This window comes from Eleutherodactylus coqui, chromosome 8 (genome assembly GCF_035609145.1).
Source record: "Eleutherodactylus coqui strain aEleCoq1 chromosome 8, aEleCoq1.hap1, whole genome shotgun sequence".
NCBI classification, from domain to species: Eukaryota; Metazoa; Chordata; class Amphibia; order Anura; family Eleutherodactylidae; genus Eleutherodactylus; species Eleutherodactylus coqui.
The window spans coordinates 5,923,282-5,935,866 of NC_089844.1; the positions used below are offsets into that span (position 1 = coordinate 5,923,282).

The 12,585-nt window shown below is 57.8% G+C and overlaps 1 protein-coding gene across 4 annotated transcripts in view; it reads right to left on the reverse strand.

Moving 5' to 3' along the window:
- The window catches only part of ZRANB3 (zinc finger RANBP2-type containing 3), a 304,617-nt gene that overhangs the window by 288,294 nt on the left and 3,738 nt on the right, over positions 1–12,585 (reverse strand). For 2 of the 4 annotated variants that reach the window (XM_066575145.1, XM_066575143.1), the window contains exon 2: positions 646–834. In XM_066575145.1, coding sequence (XP_066431242.1) covers positions 646–827 — 182 coding nt within the window. In that variant the 5' untranslated portion in view covers positions 828–834. Of the gene's footprint in view, positions 1–645; positions 835–7,136; positions 7,444–12,585 lie in introns of those variants that run through there. The other 2 variants (XM_066575144.1, XM_066575147.1) reach the window with 2 other exon arrangements.

A 12,585-nucleotide genomic window follows, 5' to 3' on the forward strand; every position in this document is an offset into this window, starting at 1 on the left:
TTCACCGACGGATCGTCAGGCCAGACTCACCGACGGATCGTCAGGCCAGACTCACCGACGGATCGTCAGGCCAGACTCACCGACGGATCGTCAGGCCAGACTCACCGACGGATCGTCAGGCCAGACTCACCGACGGATCGTCAGGCCAGACTCACCGACGGATCGTCAGGCCAGACTCACCGACGGATCGTCAGGCCAGACTCACCGACGGATCGTCAGGCCAGACTCACCGACGGATCGTCAGGCCAGACTCACCGACGGATCGTCAGGCCAGACTCACCGACGGATCGTCAGGCCAGACTTCAGGCCAGACTCACCGACGGATCGTCAGGCCAGACTCACCGACGGATCGTCAGGCCAGACTCACCGACGGATCGTCAGGCCAGACTCACCGACGGATCGTCAGGCCAGACTCACCGACGGATCGTCAGGCCAGACTCACCGACGGATCGTCAGGCCAGACTCACCGACGGATCGTCAGGCCAGACTCACCGACGGATCGTCTATGCAGATACTGCAACATGGTAAATTAAACCTTAATGCAAAAAGAATTGTCAGCCCAAAACACAAATGCACTTAAGGGGAACAAGGGTGCATTGTGCCTACCCTTGTGGATGGTGGTGCCGCAGTGTAACATCCGCTCACCTTCCTTGCCGCTGCAGGGCAAACAGCACTCCTTCTCTCTGGAACGGCAGCAGCCGCTCTCTCAGTCTTTCTGGAAGGCCAGATAACTTGTCAGCGACGTCCTGAGCCGCCTCCTCCCGCGTCACTCTCCGCTCCTCCTGCGTCGCTCTCCGCTTCTCCAGCGTCACTCTCCGCTTCTCCATTCTTCACCTACAATTAAATTAGAAACCAACATGAAGGGAAAAAACAAAATCTGGAATACGGTAAGTCATGTAAATAAAGCTTAAAGGGGTCATCGAGAGGCGGGAACGCTCAACCAATCCAGCCCGATCACACACTGACGGAACTCCGCCTCCTGCCCGCCCCCGACACGGGCTCCCACCATACGGTGCCGGCAGGGCTGTTCAGCCATCTTAATAACTAGTCCCGCCCCTTTCGATAACCGAGTCATTGATGCTGTGAAGGTAGACTGCGCCCATGCCACATCGGTCTGGGGGCGGGGCTGAAGTCGAGGTACCACAACTGCTGCACCGGACTCCATTGGGGAGTCAATCTCTGGACAACCCTGGAAAGGAGTTCTAGGCAAAAAAAAACACCCCAACGGTCCAGCGGTTGTATGCGGTACTGCAGCTCAGCCCCATTCACAACACTAGAGCTCACCATTCATGTCCGCAATACCAGACAGAACCTGTGCTCAGGTGGGGCGCCATTTCTAGAAGAAAGCAGACCTGTTTTGCCAATCTTGTACAAACCCTTAACTAAGTTAGAAACCCCATTTTCATTCAACCTATTAGGGAGTTCCGAGTACATTTTGGGGTGCATTTCACTCGGCTGCCCCCTGGGGGCCACGGAGCTGCATGTAGTGCACCCCTTGTATACCATGAGAGTGGCGCAAATCACTGGATCGCTACTGACAAGCCTTGTGCGCACCACAAACCAGGTCCTCTTACTCCATGTGGATTAGATCACAGCAAGAAACCCCCCCGAGCGAGGCGCAGGTAAAACCGCCGCAACGGGAAAAGAACAGCCGCTCTACTACGCGTCAAACCCCAAATAATATGACGACGCATCACAAGGTCAGACAACCCGCAGAAACCTTACAAAGAAGGTCATCAGGATCAGACGGTGGCCGCCGTTGGCTGACTCGCGGGGGCGCGGGGAAGCTGGGGAAGCTGCGGCCGCCATTGGCCGACCCGCGGGGGCGCGGGGAAGCTGCGGCCGCCGTTGGCCGACCCGCGGGGGCGCGGGGAAGCTGCGGCCGCCGTTGGCCGACCCGCGGGGGGCGCGGGGAAGCTGCGGCCGCCGTTGGCCGACCCGCGGGGGCGCGGGGAAGCTGCGGCCGCCGTTGGCCGACCCGCGGGGGCAAGGGGAAGCTGCGGCCGCCGTTGGCCGACCCGCGGGGGCAAGGGGAAGCTGCGGCCGCCGTTGGCCGACCCGCGGGGGCAAGGGGAAGCTGCGGCCGCCGTTGGCCGACCCGCGGGGGCAAGGGGAAGCTGCGGCCGCCGTTGGCCGACCCGCGGGGGCAAGGGGAAGCTGCGGCCGCCGTTGGCCGACCCGCGGGGGCAAGGGGAAGCTGCGGCCGCCGTTGGCCGACCCGCGGGGGGCAAGGGGAAGCTGCGGCCGCCGTTGGCCGACCCGCGGGGGCAAGGGGAAGCTGCGGCCGCCGTTGGCCGACCCGCGGGGGCAAGGGGAAGCTGCGGCCGCCGTTGGCCGACCCGCGGGGGCAAGGGGAAGCTGCGGCCGCCGTTGGCCGACCCGCGGGGGCAAGGGGAAGCTGCGGCCGCCGTTGGCCGACCCGCGGGGGCAAGGGAAAGCTGCGGCCGCCGTTGGCCGACCCGCGGGGGCAAGGGGAAGCTGCGGCCGCCGTTGGCCGACCCGCGGGGGCAAGGGGAAGCTGCGGCCGCCGTTGGCCGACTCGCGGGGGCAAGGGGAAGCTGCGGCCGCCGTTGGCCGACTCGAGGGGGCAAGGGGAAGCTGCGGCCACCGTTGGCCGACTCGCGGGGGCAAGGGGAAGCTGCGGCCGCCGTTGGCCGACTCGCGGGGGCAAGGGGAAGCTGCGGCCGCCGTTGGCCGACTCGCGGGGGCAAGGGGAAGCTGCGGCCGCCGTTGGCCGACTCGCGGGGGCAAGGGGAAGCTGCGGCCGCCGTTGGCCGACTCGCGGGGGCAAGGGGAAGCTGCGGCCGCCGTTGGCCGACTCGCGGGGGCAAGGGGAAGCTGCGGCCGCTGTTGGCCGACTCGCGGGGGCAAGGGGAAGCTGCGGCCGCCGTTGGCCGACTCGCGGGGGCAAGGGGAAGCTGCGGCCACCGTTGGCCGACTCGCGGGGGCAAGGGGAAGCTGCGGCCACCGTTGGCTGACTCGCGGGGGTAGGGGGAAGCCGCGGCCACCGTTGGCCGCCTCGCGGGGAAGCTGCGGCCGCCGTTGGCCGCCTCGCGGGGGTAGGGGGAAGCCGCGGCCGCTGTTGGCCGCCTCGCGGGGGCACGGGGAAGCTGTGGCCGCTGGCCGGTGTTGGCCGTGCTCTTTTATTTTTTACTCTGTTTATATGTTTATTGCCCCTCCCCCGTGACCTCGTTGGGATCTTGACAAAGACACATGTGAAGGGTCGAAACGTTGCGGAATAAAGAAGCATCCTGATGCATGAAGCTGCACCTTAATGTTTGGGACCTCAGAGATACATTTTCTATATTTTGTAGTTTTCCCAAACTAATGGGGTATCCAGAGGAAGAAGCCCCCCATGGGGACAAAGACTTTAGTAGTTGGCAGAGTTCACATGGCTCTGGTAAGACCAAACATATGCGCTGGCGATCGCCTCGTCCAAAAGAGGCATTTGCGGCTCCAACCGGCCTGCGGGCCCAAGCTCCGCCCACTGCAGCGAGCAGTAATCCGCGACTGACCACAGCGCCCTCGTCCATGAGTTAGAGGGGCGGGCACAGCGCCCTCGTCCATGAGTTAGAGGGGCGGGCACAGCGCCCTCGTCCATGAGTTAGAGGGGCGGGCACAGCGCCCTCGTCCATGAGTTAGAGGGGCGGGCACAGCGCCCTCGTCCATGAGTTAGAGGGGCGGGCACAGCGCCCTCGTCCATGAGTTAGAGGGGCGGGCACAGCGCCCTCGTCCATGAGTTAGAGGGGCGGGCACAGCGCCCTCGTCCATGAGTTAGAGGGGCGGGCACAGCGCCCTCGTCCACGAGTTAGAGGGGCGGGCACAGCGCCCTCGTCCACGAGTTAGAGGGGTGAGCACAGCGCCCTCGTCCACGAGTTAGAGGGGTGGGCACAGCGCCCTCGTCCATGAGTTAGATGGGTGAGCACAGCGCCCTCGTCCACGAGTTAGAGGGGCGGGCACAGCGCCCTCGTCTGAATACTGGAACATAAAACCTTCTAGTGAAATCATTTGATGTGCTGCTGTAGAGAGCTGGGGGGTGCGGGCGGCAGGGCAGGGTTAAAGGAGTCCGTCTGGTAAATCCCTTTAAGATGATCTTTTCTCCGTTGAGACAGATGGAGTTGGAATCAGTTTGCGTCTAATCAGCGCCGTTTACCTCCAGGAAGATAGAAGTCCGTCACGCACAAAAAGCGACAACCGGGCCGCCGCGAACCGCGCCACGACAGGTGGCAGCAGAAGGGGCGACTGACACTGAGCGCTCAGGACCGCCCTGCGGCGCCGGCGCTACTCCCTATTCACAACATTACACGTGAATATATTTCGGCGGGAGAAGAATAAATTGGCCCCGAGGGACGGCCTCCTGGAAGATGAATCTATCGCTTCACGAAAGTCACGGAGGAATTGGAGGATGAATTCTAAAACGGACATTATAATCACCCGCCGCTCATTATCAGAGGTGGAAAGACATTTAATCACTCATAACCCCCGCCGGAGCGGGACCGTTCGCCGCCACGGAAAATACTTCATTAAGCCCCACATTCAACCGAGCGAATCCACTGCCGTTACGGCTCGCTGAAGGATGGGAGCGAGAACATGAAAGTTAGAGTGCGGTTCGGCAGCGTGCGAAGGAGAGGGCGGCGCTCATGTCCCGTGGAGGTCACATTGACCTGTGACCTAATAGGGTAGGGTGGGGGAGCCGTGACCTAGTAGGGTGCGGGGGGGGTGCCGTGACCTAGTAGGGAGGGCCCCGTGACCTAGTAGGGAGGGCCCCGTGACCTAGTAGGGAGGGCCCCGTGACCTAGTAGGGTAGGGTGGGAGGGGGGGGGGCCCGAGACCTATTAGGGTGAAGGGGGAGGCCCCGTGACCTATTAGGGTGGGGGGGGGCCCCGTGACCTATTAGGGTGGGGGGGGCCCCGTGACCTATTAGGGGGGATGGGCCCCGTGACCTATTAGGGGGGATGGGCCCCGTGACCTATTAGGGGGGGGGCCCCGTGACCTATTAGGGGGGGGGGGCCCGTGACCTATTAGGGGGGGGGCCCCGTGACCTATTGGGGGGGGCCCCGTGACCTATTGGGGGGGGGCCCCGTGACCTATTGGGGGGGGGCCCCGTGACCTATTGGGGGGGGGGGCCCGTGACCTATTGGGGGGGGGGCCCGTGACCTATTGGGGGGTGGGCCCGTGACCTATTAGGGGGGGGGCCCCCGTGACCTATTGGGGGGGGGCCCCGTGACCTATTGGGGGGGGGGCCCCGTGACCTATTGGGGGGGGGCCCCCGTGACCTATTGGGGGGGGGCCCCCGTGACCTATTGGGGGGGGGCCCCCGTGACCTATTGGGGGGGGGCCCCCGTGACCTATTAGGGGGGGGCCCCGTGACCTATTAGGGGGGGGCCCCGTGACCTATTAGTGTGGGGGGCCCCGTGACCTATTAGTGTGGGGGGCCCCGTGACCTATTAGGGTGGGGGCCCCGTGACCTATTAGGGTGGGGGGCCCCGTGACCTATTAGGGTGGGGGGCCCCGTGACCTATTAGGGTGGGGGGCCCCGTGACCTATTAGGGTGGGGGGCCCCGTGACCTATTAGGGTGGGGCCCCGTGACTATTAGGGTGGGGCCCGTGACCTATTAGGGTGGGGCCCCGTGACCTATTAGGGTGGGGCCCCGTGACCTATTAGGGTGGGGCCCCGTGACCTATTAGGGTGGGGCCCCGTGACCTATTAGGGTGGGGCCCCGTGACCTATTAGGGTGGGGGGGGCCCCGTGACCTATTAGGGTGGGGGGGGCCCCGTGACCTATTAGGGTGGGGGGGGCCCCGTGACCTATTAGGGTGGGGGGGGGCCCGTGACCTATTAGGGTGGGGGGGGCCCGTGACCTATTAGGGTGGGGGCCCGTGACCTATTAAAGTGGGGCCCCGTGACCTATTAGGGTGGGGTCCCGCGACTTATTAGGGTGGGGTGGGGCCCCGTGACCTATTAGGGTGGGGGGGGGGGGGCCCGTGACCTATTAGGGTGGGGGGGGTGGCCCGTGACCTATTAGGGTGGGGGGGGGGGGGGGCCCGTGACCTATTAGGGTGGGGGGGGGGCCATGACCTAGTGGGGGGCCATGACCTAGTGGGGGGGCCCCATGACCTAGTAGGGAGGGGGGGGGCTCATGACCTAGTAGGGTGGGGGGAGGAGGACTGGCGGCATATATACCGCCGCCCCGTGCAGCAGATCGTACGGACTGAATGCGCACTCATACGGCCATCATACTCTTCATACTATACACAACCAGTTCTCAGTCATTTCCTGCCAGATAGTGCAGGACACGGCCAGCAACACGCACAAAGGTGGCACATCTGCCCCCCCCCCCCCCCCCCCCCATATTATCAACACCGCATCCCCGTACCAAGCCACGATAATGCCAGCCCCATCCCATGATTCCAGGGACTCACCAACCAATCATGGTGCCCGCTGCTGTGGATGAAGAGTCCTAGACATAGACATGAGGCGGTCCATGCGGGTGTCATGGTGACCGTACGACCACGCACAGTATTAATGCCCTAGCAGTACAAGTTACCCGTCTGACTCCGCAGGTAGCAGGATGGCGGTACATGGCCACTGCAGGAGTCCATCCAGCCCGCCAACCAGAAGCGAGGAACTTCTACACCAGACATACGCCAAGTACAGTCTCCAATGTAGAAGCAAAGTGTAAATCAGCCTGCACAGGCGTTATTGCGACCTCCGGGGGGTCACTTATTTATCCGGTACCGTCTGTAGAATCTACAGAACCAATAACCGTGAGACAGAAACGCGGCAATTTGTGGTAAAATTCAACACTGGCAGTGCAGGCGGGCAGCTCACGGGCAGCTCACCGCCAGCCGCCTCATCTCACCTCCTAGGAAGTTGGAGGAATCAGCAGCAGCTGCGCGGCCGAGCGTCAGCCTCTATGGCGGTATTATACAGCGGATATAGTGCGGCTTACACCCCGGAGCACAAGCGCATCAGGCAGGCGTGGAGGAGGTAAGAACACTTCCAGAAGTAGAAGGGTTAATAGTTTACTTCTGTCACTTACCAAAATACAAAGTGACTGAACAAGAGAGAACAGTAACCCATCAGTATGGGGTGCGACGCCCGCCACCTTCATCAGTTCTTCTCAGGACACTTACACACAGTTTTAGAAGGCACTCAGCAGGGAGGTTCCAGGCATCTTGGAGGACTAGGCACAGATCTTCTAAGGATGTCAGCTCACTCCTTCTGTCTCTTCATGTACTCTCGGACAGACTGGATAATGTGAGATCAGGGCTCTGTGGGGCCAAATCAGCACTTCCAGGACTTCTGGTACCACTCCCCACCATGCTTCACTGCTGCCTGCAGACACTCATTATTGTACCACCCTCCACCATGCTTCACTGCTGCCTGCAGACACTCATTATTGTACCACCCTCCACCATGCTTCACTGCTGCCTGCAGACACTCATTGTACCACCCTCCACCATGCTTCACTGCTGCCTGCAGACACTCATTATTGTACCACCCTCCACCATGCTTCACTGCTGCCTGCAGACACTCATTATTGTACCGCCCTCCACCATGCTTCACTGCTGCCTGCAGACACTCATTATTGTACTGCTCTCCACTATGCATCACTGCTGCCTGCAGACACTCACCATAGTACCACTCCACACCATGCTTCACTGCTGCCTGCAGACACTCATTATTGTACCGCTCTCCACCATGCTTCACTGCTGCCTGCAGACACTCATTATTGTACCGCTCTCCAGTATGCTTCACTGCTACCTGCAGACACTCACTATTGTACCGCTCTCCAGTATGCTTCACTGCTGCCTGCAGACACTCACTATTGTACCGCTCTCCACCATGCTTCACTGCTGCCTGCAGACATTCATTATTGTACTGCTCTCCACCATGCTTCACTGCTGCCTGCAGACACTCATTATTGTACTGCTCTCCACCATGCTTCACTGCTGCCTGCAGACACTCATTATTGTACTGCTCTCCCCCATGCTTCACTGCTGCCTGCAGACACTCACTAGACCGTTGACTGATTCACTATAACTTTCAACGATCATTCCTACTATAACTAAAATTGGTCTAAACAAAAACAAACGCTTAATAGTGGAAATATTACGCCTCACATGACACATCTACTTATCTTCAAGAGTCGATAGAAAGTCTTTCACCATCATCAAGTGGTCTTTTACTACTCAGTCTAGATCTGACTGTGTATATTGACACAAATAGTCAGTACTACATACTCTTTTGCTCCTGATGAACCACCTATTAGTGGGGAAACGCGTCGAGCGAATTTAGGAATTCATCTGTATCTCTGACTTTTAATCTCTAACAATACTGGGACTTGACCATCCTTCTTCTGCCTGCAGCCACTCATGATTCTACTGCTCTCCACCATGCTTCACTGCTGCCTGCACACTCATTATTGTGCCGCTCTCCACCATGCTTCACTGCTGCCTGCAGACACTCATTATTGTACCGCTCTCCACTATGCTTCACTGCTGCCGGCAGACACTTATTATTGTACCGATTTCCACCATGCTTCACTGCTGCCTGCAATCACTATTGTATCACTTTACACCATGCTTCACTGCTGCCTGCAGACACTCATTATTGTACCGCTCTCCACTATGCTTCACTGCTGCCTGCAGACACTCATTATTGTACTGCTCTTCCCCATGCTTCACTGCTGCCAGCAGACACTCATTATTGTACCGCTCTCCACCATGCTTCACTGCTGCCTGCAGACACTCATTATTGTACCGCTCTCCACTATGCTTCACTGCTGCCGGCAGACACTTATTATTGTACCGATTTCCACCATGCTTCACTGCTGCCTGCAATCACTATTGTATCACTTTACACCATGCTTCACTGCTGCCTGCAGACACTCATTATTGTACCGCTCTCCACTATGCTTCACTGCTGCCTGCAGACACTCATTATTGTACTGCTCTTCCCCATGCTTCACTGCTGCCTGCAGACATTCATGATTCTACCGCTCTCCACCATGCTTCACTGCTGCCTGCAGACATTCATGATTGTACCGCTCTCCACCATGCTTCACTGCTGCCTGCAGACATTCATGATTGTACCGCTCTCCACCATGCTTCACTGCTGCCTGCAGACACTCCTTGTACTGCTCTCCACCATGCTTCACTGCTGCCTGCAGACACTCATTATTGTACTGCTCTTCCCCATGCTTCACTGCAGCCACTCATTATTGTACTGCTGTTCCCCATGCTTCACTGCAGCCTGCAGACTCATTATTGTACTGCTCTTCTCCATGCTTCACTGCAGTCTGCAGACACTCATTATTGTACTGCTCTTCCCCATGCTTCACTGCAGCCTGCAGACACTCATTATTGTACTGCTCTTCCCCATGCTTCACTGCAGCCTGCAGACACTCATTATTATACTGCTCTTCCCCATGCTTCACTGCTGCCTGCAGACATTCATGATTCTACCGCTCTCCACCATGCTTCACTGCTGCCTGCAGACATTCATGATTGTACCGCTCTCCACCATGCTTCACTGCTGCCTGCAGACATTCATGATTGTACCGCTCTCCACCATGCTTCACTGCTGCCTGCAGACATTCATGATTGTACCGCTCTCCACCATGCTTCACTGCTGCCTGCAGACATTCATGATTGTACCGCTCTCCACCATGCTTCACTGCTGCCTGCAGACATTCATGATTGTACCGCTCTCCACCATGCTTCACTGCTGCCTGCAGACACTCCTTGTACTGCTCTCCACCATGCTTCACTGCTGCCTGCAGACACTCATTGTACTGCTCTCCACCATGCTTCACTGCTGCCTGCAGACACTCATTGTACTGCTCTCCACCATGCTTCACTGCTGCCTGCAGACACTCATTATTGTACTGCTCTTCCCCATGCTTCACTGCAGCCTGGATACACTCATTATTGTACTGCTCTTCCCCATGCTTCACTGCAGCCTGGATACACTCATTATTGTACTGCTCTTCCCCATGCTTCACTGCAGCCTGCAGACACTCATTATTGTACTGCTCTTCCCCATGCTTCACTGCAGCCACTCATTATTGTACTGCTGTTCCCCATGCTTCACTGCAGCCTGCAGACACATTATTGTACTGCTCTTCCCCATGCTTCACTGCAGCCTGCAGACACTCATTATTGTACTGCTCTTCCCCATGCTTCACTGCTGCCTGCAGGCACTCATTATTGTACTGCTCTTCCCCATGCTTCACTGCTGCCTGCAGACACTCATTATTGTACTGCTCTTCCCCATGCTTCACTGCTGCCTGCAGACACTCATTATTGTACTGCTCTTCCCCATGCTTCACTGCAGTCTGCAGACACTCATTATTGTACTGCTCTTCCCCATGCTTCACTGCAGCCTGCAGACACTCATTATTGTACTGCTCTTCCCCATGCTTCACTACAGCCTGCAGACACTCATTATTGTACTGCTCTTCCCCATGCTTCACTGCAGCCTGCAGACTATCATTATTATACCGCTCTCCACCATGCTTCACTGCAGCCTGCAGACTATCATTATTGTACTGCTCTTCCCCATGCTTCACTGCTGCCTGTAGACACTCATTAGTGTACCATGCTTCAGCCCTTCAGTGAAGAAGCTCCCTTTTGTTAGAGCCAGACACTTAACATCGTGATACCTGCTGCCATTTTTTCAGTACCCCAGTTCCTGTATTTTTGTGCCTAGTTGAGCTGCTTGGTTTAGTTTTTATGCGGAAGGAATGGCATTCTGGGCACAATGCTGCCATGAAGACCACTTCTGGCCGGACTTCTCTGAGCAGTTCACAGATGTGTACCTGGGTCCTCCTGCTTTCGGGCAGTTCTAAACTGATGACACTACAAGATATCTTCCAATTTTGGAGAAGTAAGCATGATGGGTCTTTCATCTGCTGCACTAAGTGTCCTTGGCCGACCACTGTGTCTACGGTCTTCACATTGCCTGCCTCTTCAGAAGAGCTTGAACTGCACATCTTGAAACCCCAGTCTGCCAGGAGAGACCTTACTGATGCAGCTTAAAGGGGTTGTCCCGCGGCAGCAAGTGGGTCTATACACTTCTGTATGGCCATATTAATGCACTTTGTAATGTACATTGTGCATTAATTATGAGCCATACAGAAGTTATTCACTTACCTGCTCCGTTGCTGGCGTCCTCGTTTCCATGGAGCCCGTCTAACTTTCGGCGTCTAATGGCCAAATTAGACGCGCTTGCGCAGTCCGGGTCTTCTTCTATTTTCTCAATGGGGCCGCTCGTGCAGGATGCCGGCTCCGTGTAGCTACGCCCCGTCACGTGCCGATTCCAGCCAATCAGGAGGCTGGAATCGGCAATGGACCGCACAGAAGCCCTGCGGTCCACCGAGGGAGAAGATCCCGGCGGCCATCTTCAGCAGGTAAGTAAGAAGTCACCGGAGCGCGGGGATTCAGGTAAGCGCTCTCCGGTGTTCTTTTTTAACCCCTGCATCGGGTTTGTCTCACGCCGAACGGGGGGGCTATTGAAAAAAAAAAAAACCCGTTTCGGCGCGGGACAACCCCTTTAACTACCTTGTGTCTTGCCGTTGTGTATGACCGGTGACATGAAACTGTCTTCCACAACCTCACCCTTGTAGCAGTTTCACTGTTCCTCACCAAGTTTTAAACCTCATAGAAAGCTGTGTCTTCCAGTTAATGACTGTGCTTGATCATACATATGAAAATCATCATCATCACCCGTTCGGTCTAATTGGTTACACCTGACTATAATCCTACAAGTCCCTGACCTGATGAAGGTGGTGAAGGGCGCTCGCACCGGATACGGATGGGGTTACATTTCTCGTTTGTTCAGTTACTTTGCATTTTGCTAATTGACAAAAATAAAACACCTGCCTAAAACTTTTGCACAGTACTGCATCCTCCAGAGCTGCACTCGCTATTCTGCTGATGGACTCGTTGTGTCCACACTTACTGCTGCGCCTTCTAAGAGTTCAGATATCCGGCTTCCCCCTCGGTGCGGATGCTCTTTTACACCCCCAGGGTTCTAACTATTCGGTGACGAGTCTCTGGCGGTTGTACAGCATATGGAGGAGACAATATATTTAAACTGGTACGCTGCCAGACAGAGCAGCTCGACCGCCCACGGCTGTCAGAAGAGGAGCCAAGAGAGAAAATAACGCATTACCGGTGATCACATGATGCCTAACAGCCCGATACAATATTACAACACCAGCAGTTGCATAACCGCAAGCCGCAGCAGAGCAGCCGGGAGACCGCCGGGGGGGGGGGGGGGGGGCCCGAGGCTCTGCGGAGACCGCCGGGGGGGGGGGGGGGCCGAGGCTCTGCGGAGACCGCCGGGGGGGGGGGCCCGAGGCTCTGCGGAGACCGCCGGGGGGGGGGGGTCGAGACTCTGCGGAGACGGCCGGGGGGGGGCCCGAGACTCTGCGGAGACCGCCGGGGGGGGGGGGGGGGGGCGAGACCGCCGGGGGGGGGGGCCCGAAACTCTGCGGAGACCGCCGGGGGGGGGGCCGAGATTCTGCGAGATTTTGCATAATCTCCTAATTGGTACTATTGCCTATTAGTACCAATT